Below are 22,622 nucleotides of genomic sequence, written 5' to 3'. Positions count from 1 at the left end.
CGCGTTGTTCCCGCGTTCAAATGTGCTCGCAAACAGCCCTTGCCCCTTCGGTCTGCTAAGCCTATCTCGGGGGTGGGGGGGCCTTTGCCTGTGCGCGCGTGCAGGCAAGCCGCGGTTCACGCACGTGGGCGAGGTGGTGGACGGCGTGGACATGAGGGCCGAGGTGGGGCTCCTGACGCGGAACATCGTCGTGCAGGGGGAGATGGAGCCCAGCTGCTACGGGGACAACGCCTGCCGCTTCTTCTCCTTCGACACGTTCGGCGGTCACATCAAGGTGCGGGGGGGGGGTTGAGGGCAAGGAAGGGGGGGGGGGCAAGGAGGGGGTACAGATGACGGTGGACAAGCTGAAAACCACGGTGGCGAGATGTTATAATGTCAATTACCTCGCTCTTGAGAAAAGAGCTACATAGCTCAGTGGGCCTTGCCTGGTAAACAAAAAAATAAGTACAGTTTTAGTCTTGATTTTAAGCTTTCATGACTGCAGGAATCCATACTCTTTGGTTCGGTAAAGTCACGTAGTTAGCAATAAAATAAAAATAAAACAAATCACGACGTTTCGATCGCAACACAAGCGGTCGTCATCAGGAAAAAAAAAGTTTTAGTTTTGTGGGGGGCACGCATATTCACAGCCTCGACTCCAACAAGTGCTGTTGAGACTTGTTCTGCGCCGTCGTGAGTTGATGAGCAACGTTTATTTGTTCGTGGCGGGGCAGAAACGGACCGTACAACGTATAACGACGAAACTGCCCCGATCCACAAATACTCAGGAGACATCGTAGCGATGACGATACCACTCCGCTACTCCGCACGCGGTTGTCTGGCTTGGCCCACCTGCATGTGAGATTGTAGCCGTTGCTCTACCATTGACATCAGCAACCGTACGGAAGACGAAGAAGGGGCTGGTGAGCGAGCCGGTGCGCGGTCTCATAAACGCAGCGGCGGTTGCTGTCTGGTTGTACGGTTTGAGATCGGGGACAGCTTTGAGTTTATGCACATACGTTGAACTTCTTTCGCACAGCACGTAGCCGACCGTGCTAATCGGAGGTGCGGGGGGAAGGGCAACAAGCTAAACTAAAAAAAAAAACTGTTCTAAAGAAAAATAGTTCTCAATCTAGATTATTTAAAAGTGCATTGCTCCAGCGGCTTCAGAAGAGAGAGCGTTCCCGACGGCCGCAAAAACGCCTCTGAAATTTGAGTTTTCATTAAAGAAATTCGTTTAACAAACTCATTCATTCACACCGCGAGGCCGCTCTCAATTTCCCATCAGCTGCGTACCAGACAGCCTCACCTGCCGCGCGACATACAACTTTGGCCCAGACTTGGAAAATTGCACCCCGTGACCTCCCGACCCCTGTCACCGCCCCCCCCCCCACCGCCTTGGTGCAGATGGCCGCGGGCTTCAAGGCGTGCCACCTGGAGGGAGCTGAGCTGCGCCACATGGGCCAGCAGACCATGGGGCACTACCCCGTGCACTTCCACGTCGCGGGGGACCTGGACCAGCTGGGGGGCTACGACCCCCCCACGTACGTGCGGGGCCTCTCCATCCACCACTCCTTCTCCCGCTGCCTCACCATCCACGGCTCCAGCGGACTCCTGGTGGGTGGACCGCCGCCGCCGCCGTCGTTGTTGCGCTCACGCGCGCACCCACTTGCTCCCGCTGCAAGCCGTTGGTGTGATTGGGAAATTGCAAGGCTGCGCCTTTAACCCTCGCGTTGCGACCGTGAGAATGAGAAAGATACATATATATATATACAGTAAAACCTTGGATTGCGAGCATAATTCGTTCCGGAAACGTGTTTGTAATCCAAAGCACTCGTATATCAAAGCACTCGTATATGAGTTGTGATCACGTGACACTCGGCAGACAAAGCGTATACACGTACTACTCGTATTGCAAGACCTCGCTCGTTTATCAAATTAATATTTACTTTAAAAAATTGCTCGTCTTGCAAAACACTCGCAGACCAAGTTACTCGCAATCCAAGGTTTTACTTATATGATAACAAATATTTCATGATAATTTTGAAAATCGTACAACGACAACGATCAAGACGATGACGGCGACGATAATGATGGGAGCCTTCGCGCGTGTGACGCGCGTATGACGCACGTCACCGCCATGATCGGTCGGACGAGGGTCGATCGATCGATGAGACGACGATGACTCGGGACGATTACGCGCGTCAGGTGAAGGACGTGGTTGGCTACGACGTGCTGGGCCACTGCTTCTTCACGGAGGACGGCCCCGAGGAGCGCAACACGTTCGACCACTGCCTGGGCCTCGTGGTGCGCGCCAGCTCGCTGCTGCCCTCCGACCGCGACGTGCGGATGTGCCGCACCATCCGCCAGGACGCGTACCCCGGATACGTGCCGCGCCCGCGCCACGACTGCACGTGAGCGTTGCGCGGTTGATCAGTTTGCGATGGTGATGATGACGATGATGGTGATGATGATGTTGCTGGGATGTCACGCCAAGACTTGTTTGGATTGGGAGGTGGATGGGGATTGTGGTCATGATAGTGATGTTGATAATGATTTATCGACAGCATTTTCATTTAACAGTGGTCATTTGATGACGATGATGATGATGTTTTGCCAGTGGTCAATGGATGACGATCATGATCATGAACCAATGGGCAATGGATGATGATTGTGATGATGATGATGATCAAGACTCATGTGCGACTTCAGTAAAATATTTTTGTTCACAGTGACGAGGATCATTCGCGAAGTAAATAAAATTATCGTTTGCGTTGCGCTTGTGTGGTTTCTGCTCGCAGCGCCGTATCAACCTTCTGGCTGGCAAATCCCAACAACAACATCATCAACTGCTCCGCTGCCGGCTCGGAGGTGAGACTTTAAACATCCGCGGTCAAAAATTTCACAAGCGAAAAACGCCTGCTCTCCGTGAAACGAATTATGCAGGCGTTAAACGGTTCGTAGAGCAGTCTACGGCTCGTCAAAGCATGTCGCTCAGCGCGTTCACGTGTGGAACGCGCGCGGTGGCGTGCGTGTTAGGGGAACGTGCGTGAGCTAGAGACGTCAAATTGTCCGTGAAGAAAAGTTAACGAGTTATCTGGTGATGTTGCTGCTGCATTGCCATTGGTGCACAAACACAAACGAAAAAAAAAACCGTGAGAGATGTGGACGGCGTGGGGGAGACATTCATCCAGCAGTAGATAGATCATGGCTGATGATTATGGCGATGATGACGGCGTGCGGGTGTACGTGTACAGGAAGTAGCGGTTAGCGCGCTGCGGTCAACACCAGTTACGATGATCTGAACTGGTCTCGGACCTCCCCTAGGTCGACTCGGCCTCAAATTAGTACCTGGTGCGGTGTGTAAACATCGCCGCTCGGGAGACCAGCGGCGGCCGGGCGTGGTGGCGGCCACCCACCCCCTCGTGTGCCGTGTCGGCCTTCATAGGTGCGCGCGAACAGCACTTGCCCCAACAGTCTATTAAGGCTATATGTGGGGGGGGACCTTTGTCTTTGCACAGGAAGGAGGTTTCTGGTTCGTGTTCCACCACGTGCCCACGGGGCCCTCGGAGGGGAAGTACGCTCCGGGCTACACCGAACACAAACCCTTCGGCATCTTTGCCGACAACCGGGCGCACTCAAACTACAGGGTAAGGAGAAGCCGCGGGGAAACACCCTCCCCCGGGCTTACGCCACAATTCAACAAACGTACGCGGCCGGTGTGGCTGAAAGTGCCGAGAGGCTGAGCCGGCACCGCTGCCGATTGCTGGGTGCAGATCTTTTCGTGTCCGACCAGGGCCCAGCCGCGATGAAGCCATGGTTTTCGAGTGGAGCGGGTCGACGGGCTGAGCCGGGTTGCCAATGGCAGGCGCAGAGGCCCAAGGACTTGAACAGAGAACCGTGACACTCGCGTAGAGACCAATGGATCATTACACTCACACAGAGGCCCATAAAAATCCACAGACTCACGTAGATCTGGCCATGATCCAACTTGGTTCTCATATAATGGCCACGATTGACTGAACTAAAATACAAAAAACACAAATGAATCTTGGGTCTTCAAATAAATTCACTGCATTCCATCTCTGAGAACTTTCATTAATTAATACGTGCACGTATGAGTTTTGCGAGCAATGCGACGGACATTTGTCTGCTGATGGGCTTGTGGGAAAGTGTGTGGCCTAGCGTGTAATTTGAAATAAATACGGATTTTGAAGCGGACAATCGATTCTTATCAGCACAATTCAGCGTCCGTATCGTAAACACCCGAAGTAATTTCAATCTATGAATGATTGCCGACCTGCTAAAAACACGATGGCATTTCTGCCTCGAGCCGGCGATCACGTTGCCAATGTCAACTGACCGCGATGAATAATAATTAGCAGGCAAACAAACATCGGACATCGCGTACAACGGGCGGCATCGTCTCGCTCCTCGATGTTTCCAGCAGGAAACGAAATGAATTGGCAATCAGCGACTGACGGCGAGAAACGTTCAGAAAATTAAAATGCAATCTGCCTCCTCTCTCTCTCTCTCCTTCTCCCCCTCCCTCTGGGTCAAAACCTCTCGCTCCAGCCCGCCGTGTCGCACCGATCCCACGGGCTCGGCCGACACGCGCGCTCACACACGCGCACGCACGCACACACACGCACACCCAAGTACTCGTCCCTCTCCGCGCCGTTCACATGTTGCAGCTTGATTCTATCGAGCCAGCGCTGGCCGTTCTGTCGGTTCAATTGTGGAATGATTAGAGGACGCAATTATTCACCCCCTTCCCAGACGTTTCGGGCAACGGCCCCTCCTCAGAGCGCATGAATACAAAGGAGCGGTGCCGTCATCTCGAAACGCACAACGGACGACGGTCCCTTCCTGTTTTGCGCTTTCGCCGCCCCAGCATGCTTTGCATGTCAATATGACAGCACCGTGCGTGCGTGCGTTGTGTTCCTGCGTGCGTGCTGCAGGCCGGGATGATGCTGGACCACGGAGTGAAGACGACGAACGCCAGCGAGAGGGACAAGCGGCCGTACCTGTCTCTCGTGAGCTGCACGGTAAGCGTCAACGCGGGACGCCTCGAGGCAAGAACCGTCCGAGTTCGATTCCTGATCCTGGAACTTTTCTGTCTGGAATTTGTATATTATACTCCTGTGCTGGATGGTTTCCCTCTGGCAATCTTCCATCTGTTGCTCCGAAATTAAAATAAAAAGCAGACAATGTGAATATCGGTTCGAATTTGCAACAACAACAACAAAATAAATGTACCCACAAATGACTCACATAGCGATCATCGCCCCTTACTGGCAGACTAATGCCCCCAGGGCACTGATGCAAATGAGGATTAGCCTGGGAGTCCTCACCCTGTTAAATAAGAATAAACCTGATCATTTTCACCAGAAGGCCCTCTCTTGAACGTATTAATGATACGCATGAGTGCAAATTGCCTGAGGCGAGACGTTAAAAAAAAGAGGTCACTCTGCCCTCACGTTCGGCTCATTCTGAAGCGGGAAAAAAAAATCACCCCGTTGCGCGGCACGCGCGATGGAGAGCGCAGGACGCAACTTGCGACGATTCGTGACCGAAGCATTAGGCGCGCCAATTAAGCGCGTGGCCGTTTGCCTGATTTTTTTGTCAATGTCGAATCGCGTTCCCGCAGAACGTTCTCATTTAAATCCCTCCCGATGCATCTCATTTCCGGCACAAGTCATATTCGACAAGTGAGTAGCAGCCCTTGGAAAGAAAACAAAGATCTCTTTTGCGAAGGGGAAATGTTATCTCATAAAAAGGGCACACCGATTGCGTACAGATAAAATCATTCAGAACGTGGTAAGAATTATCATGTATATCCATAAAATTATATATTTTTTATATATAAATGAATAATGCCAAACCAATGGACGCGGGGCATGATTAATGGCTGCAATACGATACAACTTGCAAGTTTCCCCCAGGGGTACTATACAATTAATAAAAAGACTGAAAAATCTATTGCCCAATCAATCCAGCTGAAAAATAAACTAACTCAAAACTAAAGCCAGCGTTTGTGTTTATATCGACTCTGGTTCGCCCCCAACCCCCGCTCCCCCTCCCCCCCCCTTATGCACAGTGAGTCGATGATCCTGATTTGCGACTCGATTAAGGATCTAATCTATTTGTCTCGGTTTTTTTTGTTTAACCCTCTCGTTGCAATTGTTTTCGCGATTTTTTTTATTGCATTATTTTCGTCTCGTCTGCTTCCGTTCCCACACCCATTGGGCCAAACGTAACGTCGCCGCGTCATTAGCGCGCTGTCAGGTCGCTTACGTTCGTCGGAGGTCATTATCGCGTTCAGCGTTTTTTGATCATCGACCGCAGCCGAGGAGTGGAGGAGACCTTCGGGTCGAAGGTTTTCACGACGGCAGTTTTTTTTGCGTTCGTCAAAAACCTTCATTTGTTTGTTGTTTTTTTTGCCGTCTCTGGCGACGGACGCAGCTATGGCCCCCACGTGGACGCCGATCCGTTCAAGCCGCGGGTGCCGGCCCTCATCACGGGCTTCGTGGCCTTCCGCAACCAGGAGCACGGGGCCTGGCTCCGTGGCGGGGACGTGTGGCTCCGCCACTGCCAGTGAGTGAGACAAACTCGCACGCGACGGCGGAGGTGCTAATCCGCACCTCCGATTAGCACGGTTGGTTATGTATGGTGCGAAAGGACTTCAACGTGCATGCGCACGTACACAGAGGCCCGTGGGCCAATGAGTTTTTAGTATAACGAGAGCCGGGTTAGCTGACACCTGCACAAATGAAACCGGAGGAGTTGAGACCTAGGATAAGAGAAGACACTTGAGTCTAGGAGACCTTGGAGACTGGTATCTCCATAACTGGTGTCTGGTCGCTCAGAGCTGGGTAACTGAAAGCTGGGTGAATAAAACCTTGGAAACAAAGAGCGGGACGAATGAGACCTGGCTGATGGAGACCTGGTGGCTGGAACCTGTGTTACTGAGACCTGGTCACCAGACGGCTGCATAACTGAGACCTGAATGAATGAGATCTGGACGGGTGAAACGTTGTTAACTGAGACCTGGGTGATGTAGACTCGTCAATGGGACCTGTACGTATGAAACCTGGCTAACTGAAATCCACATAACTGGTGTCCATGTAATTAATGCATTAATATAGATAATTGTTGTGATCGCCAAATCCATCCGTTTGGGCAGAGCTCGCCGTGTAAACATCGTCGCGCGCCGTTGGCTCTTTTCATCCAAACGCCCTCCCAGTTTCCTCCCACGTTGAAACTACGCGCTCGTAGATCCGCCACCCTCGCTCACTCCCGATCGCGTCACCAGGAAAGAAACCTCGTGCAAAAAAACCCAGACGCGCCGAACAAAGGGGGCCGGTGTTATTGTTGCGATGATTTTGTTTTCGACGTCGAGCAGCTGCTGCTGCTGATGATGTTATCTTGCCGGGCAGCCGGTTTAGTGCAGGGCTTTCAGTTCGTTCAGGTGGAGCGTGTTGAGACTATCCCTCCCCCCCTTGAGACTCTCCCCCCCACCCATGAAACTCCCCCCCCCCCCCACTTGAGACTCCCCCCATGTTGAAACTCCTCCCCCCTTTGAAACTTTTCACCCCCCCCCCCCCGTGTTATATCGTTGCAGATTTGCAGACAATGGCATCGGACTCACTCTTGCCAGGTAGACAAATGCCAGCACATTTGAATGTTTCATTCGTATTGGAAATGTTGGCATAGGTTTTTTTTTCATTTTAAACGTGTTGCGTGCGATTATTATTTAAATTCCAAATTCATTCACATATTTGCATTTCTTTAAGTTCACCGGCTCGTATTATTTTGCGTCGATATGTGGTCGCACGTACATGCGATGTTCACGCAAATCGTATCGCGTTATCTCATTAGCGTATCCGCTTTGTTTTCGCTTTAACTCTGTGCGTTGCTTCGTTTGTGCACGGGTGCCGGGCATTACATCTGCGCACCATGAAGAAGGGTCAGTGCCCGGAACGACGCCTATGATAAAAAATAATGTCTTTTTTAAGGCCACGGAGTTATTTAGGAACGTTGACATTTTGCGATTGTTAGCGGCAGGTGCCGGGCTACAAAGAGGGGAGGGAAAAATTGAACGGGGGGCAGGGGGGAGCTCATTTAATTCCTCACACAGAGCCCATGCCAACCACGGCTATGCCACGGACTCAGGGACATATTTGCTAATTTGATGGATGTAATATCATAACCCAGATCTCCCTTGAAAAATAGAGACTTCTGGTCTCACTGGATTCTCACCCAGTGTTGAAATAAGAGCATGGCGGGTGTACCTTACATACCTGCCTGCCTGCTCGCCGACCCGTCCGTCTGTCCATCTATGTACAAGTTTCACTCGCGTTTGATGAATGCAATCAAATATTTCGTTGGATGTAATATCATCACATAGATCTCCCTTGAAAGGAAAAATACACTTCTGCTCGCACTGAATTCTCACACAATATTAAAACAAAGAGCATGACAGGTGTGCCTTTACCTGCCTGCCTTGCCAGCTCACCTACCCGCCCGTCTGTCCATCGACGTGTAAGTTCCGCTCGCGTTTGCCGCGTGCCCCCACAGCGGGGGAACGTTCCCGGATGACGACGGCTCGAGGCAGGAGGTGGTGGACTCGTTGTTCGTGGGCGAGAGCCACAACCGGGGATCACGCGGCGGCGGAGGAGACGAGTTCTGGGGCCCGGGGAGTCTGGACCACCGGGGGCGCACGCTGCCCCGCGGCATGTGAGTGACTTCCCCGTGACCGCCGTGGTGCCCGTCCGTCATCGCCACAATCTTCATCGTCGTAGGAGTTGCACAGCCAGAGAGGATCTCGTCGTCGCTGCGTCTCGATTATTTTCGAATATTTTCCCGCTGTGAATTTCCACATCACAAGCCACATTTGTTGAGCTATTCGCTCTCCATTGCTCCACGGCGCCATCCAATCGTGAACTGTCTTGTAATATATGTGCGTATGTTGAACTTATTTCGCACCGTGATGGAGCCAACCGTGCTCATCGGAGATGTCTCTCGCACCCCTTCCCCGTTGTTCCCCATTGTTCCCCATTGTTCCCCATTGTTCCCCATTGTTCCCCATTCTCCGTTGTTCCCCATTGTTCCCCATTGTTCACCGTTGTTCCCTATTGTTCCTCATTCCCCGTTGTTCCCCATTGTTCCCCGTTGTTCCCCATTGTTCCCCGTTGTTCCCCATTGTTCCCCGTTGTTCCCCATTGTTCCCCGTTGTCAAACGTTGTTCCTCGTTGTCCCCCGCCCCCCCGCCGTGCGTGGGCAGCACGTTCCCCGTGCGCGGGCTGCAGGTGTACGACGGGCCGCTGCGGGTGGAGCGCGTGACCTTCCGCCGGTTCGCGGCGCTGGCCGACCGGCACGCGAGCGCCATCGGCTTCCGGCTGAACAACGCGTGGCAGAGCTGCCCCAACAACAACCTCTCCGGCATCGTCTTCGAGGACGTGCCCGTGAGCAGAGACGCGACGACGCGACGCGGGAAGGGGGTGGTTGGGGGGGGGGTCATCGTCATGATTATGATGATGTCTAGTTACGATAATGGTGATGAAGATGGACATGATGAGGACGTTATGGATATATGTTGAACTTCTTACGCACCGTACGTAGCCGACCGAGGCGATAACATCTTAATAGATAGAGGACCGCAGACCTTGGACAATTGTTGGTAGCGCCAGCTCACTGCGTGGCTGCTGCCTTCCCGCTCGTCTGCGGTTCCTCCTCGCGCCCCTGAGTCTTCCTCTCAGTCCTGTGCGGGTGGCGGCGGCACCGGCGTTACAAGCTAAAATTATTTTTGTATTATTATTATTTGTTTCATCTTCTCGCCCGACGTGGTGTCCCATACTTTGTTAGGGCAGCGTGGACCTCCTTTCCCCATCTTTCACCTCCCCCCTCCTTTCCATGCTTCCGTTGCATAGGGATCGTCCTCCGTGAAATTGTGACACCCGGTTTACGGGCTCGCTGTACCGGGGCTCGCATTGTGTTACAGCAAAAAATAAACCATGATTATTATTCCACCGTAACGATCGCCACATCTCACGATCCCTCCTCCGCTTCCCTCCCCCCCCACCTTGCATCGTGCCCAGGCGGATTCGCGCGTCTTCTTTGGCGAGCCGGGGCCCTGGTTCCGGGACATGTCCATGGACGGTGACAAGACGACCGTGTTCCGGGACGGCGACGGATCCGTGTCGGGTTTCCCCGGCGCCTTCCTCGTGAAGCACGACGACGCGCTGCTGCGCCACCCGGACTGCGTCGACGTGCCCGAGTGGCGCGCGGCCGTGTGCAGCGCCAGATACGCACAGGTGATCGCGCTCGCGCCCGCCCGCCCGCCCTCTCCCCGCATTCACGATGATGTTTACACACCGCACCAGGTACTCATTTGAGGCTGAGTCGACCTAGCGCCCATGTACAGGCTCCCAAGTATACACAAATCCACGCGCACACACAAACACACGCAGACGCGTGCACGCGCGCGCGTGTGAACACTCGCTTCACGTTGCCTCCCTTCTCCATCGAGCCGCGTTCGGTCCTCCTCGTTGATCCACACGAGGAAGTTTTCTCCTCGTCGTTGTGCCTGCTGCCGCTGATGTTGTTCGTGAGCGGGAATCGAACGGACGGACGGACGGACAAGGACGTGCGTGCTGCTCACTGTCATTCTCGCCGTGATGCTCAATTGCTGCCGCTGCCTTCGCGTCGTCGCGGGTGCAGGTCTACATCCAGGCGAGGAGCCCGTCGGACGGGCGGCTGTCGCTGGTACGGGACGAGTTCCCCGGGCAGGCGCTCACGCTGGAGGGCGCACTCGCCCGTGGGCTGCACTACCAGCAGTACCAGCCGGTGCTCATGCTGTCCAAGGGGTACACGGCGCACTGGGACACGCGCGCCCCCCACGAGCTCACCGTCTGGCTCATCAACTTCAACCTGTGAGTTGGAGGAGGGGGGGGGCACTTGGGGTCAGTTAGTGGGCCACTACGGCATGTACGGCAAACATACCCGGTAGTCAAACCCGGTAACCCGGATTCGATTCCCGCTTACTGTCAATACCGGGGACGATTATTTGAACCGATCCTGGTCCTCCCCTAGATCGCCTCATTTGAGCACCTGGTGCAGTGTGCAAACATCGCCACGAGAGAGACAAAGGCGGCCATACGTGCTCGTTAACAGCACTTGCCCCAATAGTCTGAGAAGGCTATATGGGGGATCTTCGTCTTTGTCCGTGTGTTGATAAAAGTGTGGAGCGGTGGCGCAGCGGTTAGGGCTATTAACCCGGTGGCCTTATATCAATTGCCCGCCATTGCTAGCATCATTTGTGTGGTCTTGAACCTCCTCTAGATTGACCCAGCATGAAATGCCTACCTGTAGTGGTGTGTAATCATCAGCGCTGGTGCAGGAAGTTTACTCTGACGACACGTTATGAGTCTTAACAAAACCCTTAGCCTTCGCCTTGATCGATGATGATGATGATGAGACCGTGAGACTTATAACAACTACAGAATCTTACGGAAGGAAGTGATGGGCGAGGTGCGGCGACATCAACGGCGTTGTCCACGATGACCTCTCGACCTTCACCTTGACTGACAGAATCTCGCGTGTGACGTCGCGCGTGCGTCGCTGACTTTCCGTGCTTTCCGTGCCTCCACGCGCGCGCCCGCAGCAACGACTGGGTGCGCATCGGCTTCTGCTACCCACGCGGCACGACGTTCAGCGTCCTGACGGACGTGCACGACCGCCTGCGCCGCACCACGCAGCGCACGGGCACGCTGGCGCGCGTCGCCTCGCTGCAGCGGCTCGAGCACCCGCCCCGCGGCGCGCACGCCTCACCCTCCTCCACCGGATTCTACTTCTTCGACGAGGACACTGGGTGAGTGCAGGACGGACGCACGCACGCACGCACGCACGGACAAGCAGTCTTTTACTTTGTCGACAGCGACACTGTGTGAGCTCACCTCAGACAGGTGGGGGCATGGATTGATGGGCAGACAGACAGACGAACAGATGTACGGACGTACTGATGGATGTACGGACAACGGGTGCATGGATGGAGATTTCATCAGGCTCATCCAGTGTCCCCTTTCGACGAATCCCTTTTGCGGTGAACGTAGCAGCCGCAGGCCGGATTCGGCTTCTGACAGATTAAAAACCCGAGTGGGAATGAAAGCGCCAATTATCGCTTGCGCTCGCTCCCGCAGGCTGCTGTTCCTGCGGCTGCAGGCACAGGCCCCGCGGGAGGGCGACGCGTTCTGCTCGACCCGCGGCTGCGAGCGCGTCAAGGTGAAGGCGAGCCTTCCCACCGGCGCCAGCACCGTGGCGGCGGACTGTCGCGCCAGGGCCTACCCCAAGTACGCCGAGCCCCCCACGGTAGACGTCCCCATGCCCAAGCGGCGGCCCAGCATCTACGCCGATGTGAGTCCGCGCGCGTGCATTGTGCGTGTGTGCGCGTGTGTGCGTGCATGTGCCAGGCAGTGTGGCGGTTAGCACGCTGCGCTACGATCCCGGCAACCCGAGTTCGATTCCTGCTCACGGCTAACACCGGTGACGATTATCTGAACCGGTCCTGGGCCTCCCCTAGGTGGACTCAGCCAGTGCGTGCACAAACGCTCGTCCGTTCGGTCGTTCGTTCATTCGCCTCCTTCGAGGAGGCTCGGTTAATAGAACACCGGTTTGTAGCCTTGTTGGACTCGCGGATTCACGTGAAGTCAGCGTAGTAAATTTGATGGGGCCGCGAGCGAATGCGGAGTGTCACCCAGGCGTTTGTGGATTTATTGTAACTCGATGGATGCACGAGCAAATGAAACGAGCACCCTTCACGTTTGGGGAGGTAGGAGCGGAACAATATTTTTTCACGATTAATCATTTAAATCAGTAATCTCAATCATATTCGAATAACACATGTAAGAGTCGATGTTTTATTTCATCGGTGTTTGTAATGGATTCACGTGACAACCTGCGATCATGAAAACACGATTTGATGATTGTAACATGAGATTAAGAATCTCAATTAATTGTCCTTAGGGGTGTAATGACACCGAGATGTCGTCACATCCCTAAGGAGGATGATTTGTGATTGTGATCATTCATGATGATATGAGTGAGCGCCACGTTAGCGAGATGTTAACTCCCTCGCCTGGTATGCAGGTGGTTATGTGTTCGATCTCAACTCTGACGCCTGTACATTTGAAGTTTGTATGTCTCTTTCCCCGTGGTCACGTGAATTTTTCTCCAGGTCCTCCGGTTTTTCCCTCCACATTTAGAATCAACTTCATGCGTTTTGTGTATTTAAAATGGGCCTTACCTGGTAAAATACTAAAATATTTTCGTTTCATTTACATTTATTTGTTTCCTTGATTGTTCATCGTGCAGAGCTGGCCGGGCAACTTTGTGGAGGTCCAGGTGGAGTCTGCAAATTCGTGGCACCCCAGCCCAAAGCACAACTATGCCACCACCACTGTGAGTTCTAATTTTGTTCATCCTTCACTTAATATAAACCCGCGCTGGACATAATAATTTTCACCGATTGGAACAAATTAAATTTCCCGCTGAGCGCATACCGTGTCGAGGCATACGGTTTATCCCGTATTCTTGTACAGGGAATTAGAGTTTTCAGGTCCATACGTTGTCCCCTGTGCAGGTAAACGGCCAGGCATACTACCAGCTGGAGGATGGTCTGCAGGTGATCTCTCTCAACGGCTCAACCGGCACCCTCGTCTCTCGACGCGTCTTCAAGGCCTCCCAGCTCCGCTCCATCCCAACCTTCCTGCTGTACCACCTCACTCACAACGTGCCGGACGGGTACGTTGGTGACGCGCACTCACACGCAAACACAAAGATCCACCGTGTAGCTTACGTAGACCGCCGGGGAAAAGTGTCGTTAGCGAGCGGCCATCAAGGCTGGCGTGACGCAACGATAGGTGTGGCGTGGCCTGCCTCATGCAGCCTTTGCTTACCCATTGCTGACGTTTTCGCACCGCATCAGATTCCCATCTGAGGCTGAGTCGACCTCGGGAAAGGTCCCATGGTCGGTTCAGATAACGGACCACTGATGTAGAAATATTTCGGATTGTACGAAATGTCATAACTAGGCCCGATTTTCGGATTGATTCGAAAGAATCCGAATGTCGGGAGCAGATCCTCAGCGCGCGCAGTGCACCGTGTGAAAATTCAAACTAAAACTAATCTATTTTTTATTTTACCAGGTAAGGCTCATTGAGCTATATAGCTTTTTCAGAGGCAACCTGACCACAAACGATAGCTCAACGAAGTGGCTTATCATGCGGAAATGTATAGCAGCCAAATGCTCTAAACGCATGATGTTGATTCTAAATGTGGAGGGAAAAACTGGAGGACCCGGACCAAAATCCACGCGACCACGGGGAGAACGTACAAACTCAAAATATATACGGGCATCATGGTCGGAATCGAACACACGACCTACTGTGTACCTGGCGAGGTAGTTAACATCTCTCCACCGTGGCGCCCATTCCCTCTCGCTCTCCTCCGCAGCTCCGTTGTGCTGGTGACCTCCAAAGGGAAGTTCGTCACGGAGGACGGCAAGTGGAAGAAGGCTCTCGCAACCATCGGAGTGGAAGCCGGAGCCAAATACCTGGGTACGTGCAGCCACGTGGCGAACATCCCAACACAAGCACCGTTTGCAGGCCACAGGCTTCCCCTCCTGGTGTAATGTTTAATTTTCTGCATTGTAAAATCATCATCTTCATCGTCCCAGTCAGATAATTGACTCGGCCCATCATCCCTCCAGGCTCTGTAAAACAGCGAGTACCACTTTTCGTGGGGCAAGTCATCAGGAAAGACTTGTCCCCAGCCACCACCATTTATTTTTTATTTTACTTCAAACATAGATTTACAGAATACGTCAAGCGCGGAGATGGAGCAATAAAATTATTGCATGTGCCAGCAGTGGATTGATCATGCTTGACGATGCCGATAACAATTGTAGGCTGTTGCCGGTTCGCGTTGTACGTGTATGCACGAACACCGCCAGTAACCGACGGCCTCGCCGTCTTTCGGTCGGCTTCAGGGTCACGCTTCGCAGGAGGCGAGTTACTGGGTCCCCAAATGATGAGGGGTTGTCAGCGACTATAAATGTAGAGCTGAGAGAAACAAAAAGTCACTCGAGTACAAACCAACCACCGATAACCACCCACAGTCAATGGGTGGCTCGCATTACGGGCATCGTCGTTCGAGCCTCACACACCCAACGCTGTCCGTCGTCCCGTTGCCTTTGCGCGCAGACAAAATGGTGCTCGTGGGTTTCAAGGGCGGCTTCCGGCCGGACTGGGTGAAGTTCGCGAGCAGCAAGCACCACGCCAAGATCCACCAGCTCGTGTCCGTGCCCGTGCTTCGGAAGTTTTCCACGGCGTACAGCGTCGCCGAGCCGCTGTGAAGGACGCCATCGTCGAGTTGAACTCTGACCCCTCCCACACCCTCCCCCCCAGTCCCCAACTACCAGCTTCAAGGCAAAAGTCCACTGATGGCTGAGTGAATGTACGATTTCGTGGAAGTGCTGAGGGCGTCGTCGTTTCGCGGATGATTTTTTTTGTTGTTGCTGCGCGCGGACGGAGAGCGGCGACAAACGTGCAACCCACGCGGGCGGGGGGTTTTTACGTGCACTTGCGACGACGAGGTGTTCCCTGCGAGGAGTTGTGATCCGTGGAATCGCGATCGTAATTGGGACGCGGACAAAGCGGCGCAGTTAGGATTAACGAAGGGCGGGATTTCCCAGATGCTGGTGCTCGCGAGCCACCGCAGTATTGCTGTCCACGTTTTACCGATGTTCAGTCATTCAGATACAAACGTGGCTACGTACTGCACACGCCCGATGATTGGTAAATGCGCATGTAGATGTGTCGGGCTTGATGTGCGGAGCGCCGGTTCTGATTCACGTCATCCGAGATTGAAGCGGCACTCTCGACGGCAACACGGAACCGTGTCTACTAATCATCGGACACGTGCGATGCGTAACGAGTTCAATTGACAGTGAATGGAGAAGATCGCTAAATCTGGGAATGCGGACAGACTGCGTGCGGTTGGTCGCGAGGAGTAGAATTCACGAAACCCTCGGGTAAGGTTGGGATTTGTTGTTGTGAGAACAAGGACCGGGCATGTTGGCATTGTATCTAGAAGGTAAGCGAGTTGTTTTCCAAACAAGAGCCAGGGCTTCATTTTGTCTGGGCCTTCTGGGTCAGCGCTTGTGGCGACTTAGTCACGTGCCAAAGAACTCCAGTCTACCAGCGACCCAGATAGTGTCGAGTGAGATATTTTAGCCCTGATAAAAGGGAATGTGGTGCGTTGAAGTGAATTCTGAACAGTGTACATATACGGTGTTTCGCTGCAGAGAGCTGTTGAGCTAACGCGTAGAGCTAACACGACACTGATGCACAGAACCTACTGTTACAACAACGACGGAAAAAACCTGCAGCATTGTGTTAAACTTCGGTTTCATTGTTCATATTCGATTCAGAAAAGTTGAACGCAATATTTAACTATCGGTCATCTTTTGCGACGTCGGGATAATGATATTTAAACATCACTCGGTCGGTCAAAACCTTCACATTAGCCAGGTGATAGCTTATTGAGTCTCTGAAAAAAATTACCCAGAATGACCGCCCGATCTCATCACATCTCGGAACTAAGAAGAGTTCAAAAGATGTCAGTTCCGGAAAGTACATTGTTGTACTGTACTATTCTCCCACGTCTATGGTTCTTCCCAGGGCTTAATGTCAGCCGGACCTGTCTGGTGGCTGAGCTCCAGAAAATAATTCCCCCCCCCCCAGCCCTTTTCTCCACTCTCATAGGGGGCTAGGTTTGGGGGGGGCAGCGGTGGGGGGACAGTAAATATTGCATGAAAAAAAATTAAGCCCTGTTCCCCCACCTTCACTATCCCGCACTGATGGGCGTGGTAAAGTATGCTCAAACAACCCATATAAGCCAGCCATGGCATGCGGATAATCCTCTCGTCCAGCGGTGGATTCGACAAAACGAACTGGACACGCACCCTAAAACTAAACTTCTTTTACCGGGCAAGGCCCACTGAGCTGTATAGCTCTTTTTCAGAAGCGACATGGCCACAAATGATAACAAAGTGGCTCATCATGTGAATTATCTCTAAGCACATGTTGATTCTAAATGTGGAAGGTTAAACCAGAGGACCAGGAGAAAAATCCACGCGACCACGAAGAGAGAGACACGCAAACTCCAAATATACAGGCATCAGGGTCGGGATCGAACCCACGATCTCCTGTATACCAGGTGAGGTGGCTAACATCTTGTCGCCGTGGCACCCGCACGACGACAGCACAACCGAGACCACGAGAGAGACCGCGGATTACGCCGGATTGACAGCCGAGCGCGGGCTCTTCGTCCCGAAAGGAACCGCTGGGGTTTAGCGATCGGAGCTCAAGATTGCGGCCGGATTGAGCCTGTTGTCCAGGCGACTGCGTCCGGTCGGTGGCCGGTTCACGAGAGAAGGGAGCCAACTCAAGTGTCCCCGGCTTGTTGGGGACAGCCTGACCGTGGTGCTAGCGCTCTCTTGCTTTCACTCGTGACCGTCGAATTCACCACTCGGATTCTTCCTTTGCGTGCTTTGCTTGATCACATTTTGTGAATGCGTGCTTCTAAGAGGTGGTGGGGCGGGAACGAGATGTTAAAATTGTCGAGCTCACCCCGTTTTCAAGTCGAGTCTTTGTGTGGCGGCGGCGGTGTCGCCATCGTGCATTATTATTTATACTGCAGCTTCTGTTGCCGTACATCTTAGTGGAAGTGGCCATCGAACGTGCAGGTGGTGCAACTGCACCAGGGCACCAGGGGCCAGTCTATGACGGAGGGGAGGGGGGGGGTGATTGGGTGTAGGGCCCCACACATTTAATTCCTTGCACCAGGGCCCATGCAAATCCTGCTTCTCCACTGACCGACTGTATTAATTATTTTGTAATATAACTCTTGCAACGCTGATATGGGGGAAGGCACGCGCCAACATATTTAACTGCTGCAAGTGTGGGTTAGCATAGATATATCTCGTTACCAAAACTGTCACGTTGTATATAGTTTTTTTTGGAGGGGGGGGGGGGTTGGCGGGGTGGAGGTGATGTTACAGTATGGGGGACGCGAGTTCTTTCTAATTGTAAATTCTGCACTTGAAATCTCCAATTTTGGGTTGGGGGGGGGGTAGTGGTGGAGACATTCAGGAGGAGCCCTTTGACAGGAGGAAGATTCCACCACCACCAGCACCCCTCAAGCCTCGCAGTTTCTAAAACGCCATCTCGAAAGAGATACGACACGAAGCGTGAATGTGCCTGGCATGGTGTTACTCCACGCGTGTGTACTCGGTTCAACCCTAACGAGATGCTTCCATCGACTGGACTGCTTCTGTATGAGGATTTCATTACCATCGTTGTTTTTTTAATGTTGTCATTGTCGCTGTTATTGATAACTGCTAGGAGTGGAACAATGCACCTTTTTGATGTCGGCCAATTTCAATTATTTAGCACTTAGTTGCCACGCGTCGAATCGCGTGCGTAAGAATTGGAGATGTTTTGAGATCCGTTATTAGTTTATTGTGGGCTAGATCATGTAGGTATAATGTCAAACTGATAAATATAACCCTCCATCACCAAACAGAGCCATCCACATCACGTTGGCACGTTGGTAAACATGCCAATTGATTTGGGGGCTGTTTTTTGTCAACACACCGGTGAGCTAAAGCAGTGAACTATTTGTCTTTTGTCAACGTGACACTTTTTTACTGATTGGCCGTGTCGGGTGGTGGAGGGTTACGACACATTTATAAATAACGCGATCTAAACCCAAAAACGTTGATTATGAATAACATTGGTCGCGAAAGCCTACGTGTTAAACAAACCAAAAGAATGTTGGAAAGCAAGCAAAATAGTGACATATTCTTGGTTCTTTCGGTAAAGTCACGTAGAAGGGAAATAATAAATTAATAAACTGAAAGGTTATTACTTTATTGAATCCCTGCAGTCACGAAAGCTTTAAATCAAAAATCTTGACAATTCACTTTTTTTCGCTGAAGTCAAGGCATTAACAGAAGCTAAAACAATTGTAGTCTGCGCTCCTTAAACGGGTGAATAACGACACGAACTCTCTCATGAAACCCTCTCGTGGCTGTCTGACCTCGACATTGGCATTTATCTCCTGAAGATATTGCCATAGACAAAATTCGACTGTCCTGTGGCCAATTCACATTTCCCCCTGCAGCCACTAGCGGTGCTATACCATTCACCTTCATATGAAAACAAAAAAATGGAAACTTGATTCGCGGATCATGATGACAATTCGCGTAAATTGCCGGAAGGATTGGTGGATTGTTTCACTCCTAACCAAGACAGTGCTGTAATTTGTACACTAACACTATACATTAACTGTAGTTCAAGATGATGCTTTGGTTGGTAACGCTGCTTACGCCAAATATATAGCTTGACAGCTAAGTAAGATTAAGCGACTGCAATGGGACACTTTAATCTGTCTACTTGACTCTTAGCACAATTTAAGGCATAGATTAGAGGAAAGTAAATCATTTGCATTGTGTGTGTGTGTGTGTGCGGTGCATGATGTGGACAATGTAATTTATTGAAATGCATATAATTCTCCCGAGAATTAATAACTTTTGTAACTTAAACAATATATAGCTTTCTGAAATCATTCCGTTTAGCAATTGCATTGTACGTTATTACGACTACTGTAGCACTTAAATTGGCCTTTGGCACAGGCTCTGAGTCATTGTGTCCATTTTTTTTTTCAAAAAGTGGAGAAGAAACTATACAGTAACCTGTAATTATACCGTGCAAATTTTAATGAGCAATTACCCTTACGAGGCTTGAACGACCCACTAAAGATTATGTCGTTTGGTTTTTGAATTTCTCCATTACAAAAATTAGGGCACCCCATTCTTTTTGGTTGGCGTGTGGGTGTGTTGGATGCGCGTGTGTCTGCAATGTGCGCTGTGCTTGCAGAAAATGTGCTTTGAGCATTGCGACACAAATATTTCTCAATTAAAACGAAACAGAAAACCGATCGTTTGCTCCCCGTGTGCGTTCTGTCATGGCGTGTGCAAAGTTTCCTCGAGTTGTCAGCGTTCTGGCGATTTAAGAACGTATTATTAAGGTAATGTAATTGCCCCCTCGGTCATTTGAGAGAGAATGAAACAAAAAAAAGTTTATAAAACAGTTAAACCATTAGTAAGTGCTACATGATAATGGGTTCTTCAAAACAAAAGCGGTAATTTGTGCGTAAAGCCTCTGTCTTGGTTCTCAAAGCATTCTGGCCACAAAGCCTGGGCATTGCCCCAAGGCGACGTTGCCGACCAGCTTTGGGTTGAGTCACATCTGGGGACAAAAAGGCAAACATTTCAAGTGAAACATAACTTTTTGGTTGACACTATTTTTTTAGAGCACTCTATCACCCGCTTATATGTGCACCATATAAGCGACACTGGTGTACCTATTAACTAAAGTATTATTTTTTATTTCACCAGGTAAGGCCCACTAAAGAAGCGACCTGGCCACATGTGATAGCTCAACGAAGTGGATTATCATGTGGACATTTATAGCAGCCAAATACTCTAAACGCATGTTTATACATTTGGTGAGAAAACCCAGAGGACCTGGGGAAAAATCCACGCGACTACAGTGAGAGAGACATGCAAACTCCAAATATACAGGCGTCGGGGTCGGGATCGAACCCACGACCTCCTGCATACCATGCAAGGTAGTTAACATCTCCCTGGCTTTGATATTCATTGGAGACACTGGTGTGCCCATGAACTAAACTAAAACAAAATTATATTCTTGGTTCTTTCGGTAAAGTCGTGTAGAAGGGAAACAATAAAATAATTAGTAAATAAAAAATTCCCTTCTACGTGACTTTACCGAAAGAACCAAGAATATGAATCCCTGCAGTCACGAAAGCTTTAAATCAAAATTTTAAACAAAATTCTTTTTTTTATTTCACCAGGTAAGGCCCACTCAACTTAATAGCTCTTTTTCAGAAGCGACCTGGCCACAAATGATAAGTCGGAATCGAACCCATGACCTCTTGCATACCAGGCGAGGTAGTCAACATCTAATCAACAGGCCAATGCACACATCTCTAGATTTGAAGCTTTCGTGACTGCAAGGATTCATATTCTTAGGTTTTTTCAGTAAAGTCACGTAGGTAAAACATCTAAATTAATGAAAATAAAATAAAACAAAAATCAATCGTGATTTTTGTTTTATTTGATTTATTTTTTTTGTTTTATTTTATAAAACAAAAATCAATCGTGATTTTTGTTTTATTTTATTTTCATTAATTTTGATGTTTTACCTACGTGACTTTACCGAAAAAACCTAAGAATATGCACACATCTCCTTCATAAAAGGATATTAAAGACAAGCCACAGTAGTGTGACTGTGGCCTTGCAACCCAAACTACGGACCACATAGTGAACCACTGTCGTCTGCTCTCCTTCAATGGAGGAATAACAAAACTGCACGCGAGATATGAGTATTTTATCAAATTAAATATGTATTTACTTCTGTTCATTGATTTAAATTATCGAATGGAAAGAACGAATGCGCTATACTCATCTCCTCGCTTTTCTGCTGTAAATGTGGAACCTATCAACTGTAATTTTACACAAATAGATAAATTTGATTACAAATCACGGATGGGATAGGATCTAATTGTTCTTAGATGTCCTCAAGATGTTCCGAAAAATTGGCGCAAAGTATTATTAAGTCGTCATAATTAGCTGAATTTGCCAGCAGGGTTTTGCACATTTTATTTAAGCCATTCCCTTCACGAGAAGATGTCTAGAAAACTGGCTCCGTTGGAGCTCCCCCACCTATCAGGCAGAGCTCACAGCAGGCGATCTCATTATCTTGACAAGAAAAAAGCCATGAACAACACATGTTTATGGTTATAAATAACCTTTCAGTTTAAACTTTTTTTTAAATCCCCTTCTCCACACCACCACCAACCACCACCACCCCCCAATGAAAAAAAAATCCGTGAAAAAATTCCAAATGCCGTGAGAGAAATGTAGACCCAAGTAAATGGTGTGTTTAGGACAATGTTGGGATTACAAGTCTGACAATGCTGACTTTATTCATTGCAGGTTCCGCAGAGAATGGTATCCGGTCGTGTCGCGTCATTCTTTCGTTGCTCAATTGGAACATACAAAACTATGTCAAGGCCGTATTCTTAAGTGTGTGTTTTTTTAAATCACGTTTTATTCATGCACATTTTCAACGCATATTACGCATTCCAACAATACATTACGTAGGAAATGCATTTTTAGCATCAGCATTTTAAGAACCTGTTCTCGCACAATATTCGGTAATTGTAATAAACCATATTTTTTAACTTTGGTAGTGATTTTTTTTTAATCCCCGTTGTTTCATCAAAAGGAACTGATTACCTCACCTTGACAAGACAGTCAAGGGATGCATATTCTTGGTTTCTTTCGGTAAAGTCACGATAAGACATCACACTCGTCAACCCGTACGGTTTAACCCGTATTCTTGTACAGGGAAATTGAGCATTTCGGGTCCAAGTCGGCGTACAGCCGTTTCGATACGGGCAACGTTGTTTGTGTAACGGGGCTTTGTAGTGTG

The 22,622-nt window shown here is 50.4% G+C and overlaps 1 protein-coding gene across 1 annotated transcript in view; it reads left to right on the top strand.

The window, feature by feature from the left end:
- The window catches only part of CEMIP (cell migration inducing hyaluronidase 1), a 38,138-nt gene extending 18,098 nt beyond the window's left edge, over positions 1–20,040 (top strand). The window contains 18 exon segments of the mRNA XM_061557846.1: positions 105–274; positions 1,387–1,596; positions 2,188–2,393; positions 2,781–2,850; positions 3,501–3,629; positions 4,941–5,022; positions 6,441–6,576; positions 7,604–7,639; positions 8,560–8,718; positions 9,266–9,446; positions 10,080–10,295; positions 10,702–10,913; positions 11,645–11,851; positions 12,180–12,393; positions 13,351–13,437; positions 13,619–13,779; positions 14,491–14,594; positions 15,240–20,040. Coding sequence (XP_061413830.1) covers positions 105–274; positions 1,387–1,596; positions 2,188–2,393; positions 2,781–2,850; positions 3,501–3,629; positions 4,941–5,022; positions 6,441–6,576; positions 7,604–7,639; positions 8,560–8,718; positions 9,266–9,446; positions 10,080–10,295; positions 10,702–10,913; positions 11,645–11,851; positions 12,180–12,393; positions 13,351–13,437; positions 13,619–13,779; positions 14,491–14,594; positions 15,240–15,391 — 2,732 coding nt within the window. The 3' untranslated portion in view covers positions 15,392–20,040.
- Positions 20,041–22,622: the final 2,582 nt, after the last annotated feature.

The sequence above is a fragment of the Lethenteron reissneri genome, chromosome 24 (genome assembly GCF_015708825.2).
Source record: "Lethenteron reissneri isolate LAM-NWPU_2019-01 chromosome 24, ASM1570882v1, whole genome shotgun sequence".
NCBI lineage: Eukaryota > Metazoa > Chordata > Hyperoartia > Petromyzontiformes > Petromyzontidae > Lethenteron > Lethenteron reissneri.
The sequence above is the reverse complement of the archived record's forward strand: the minus strand, read 5'-3'. Positions and strand labels throughout refer to the sequence as shown.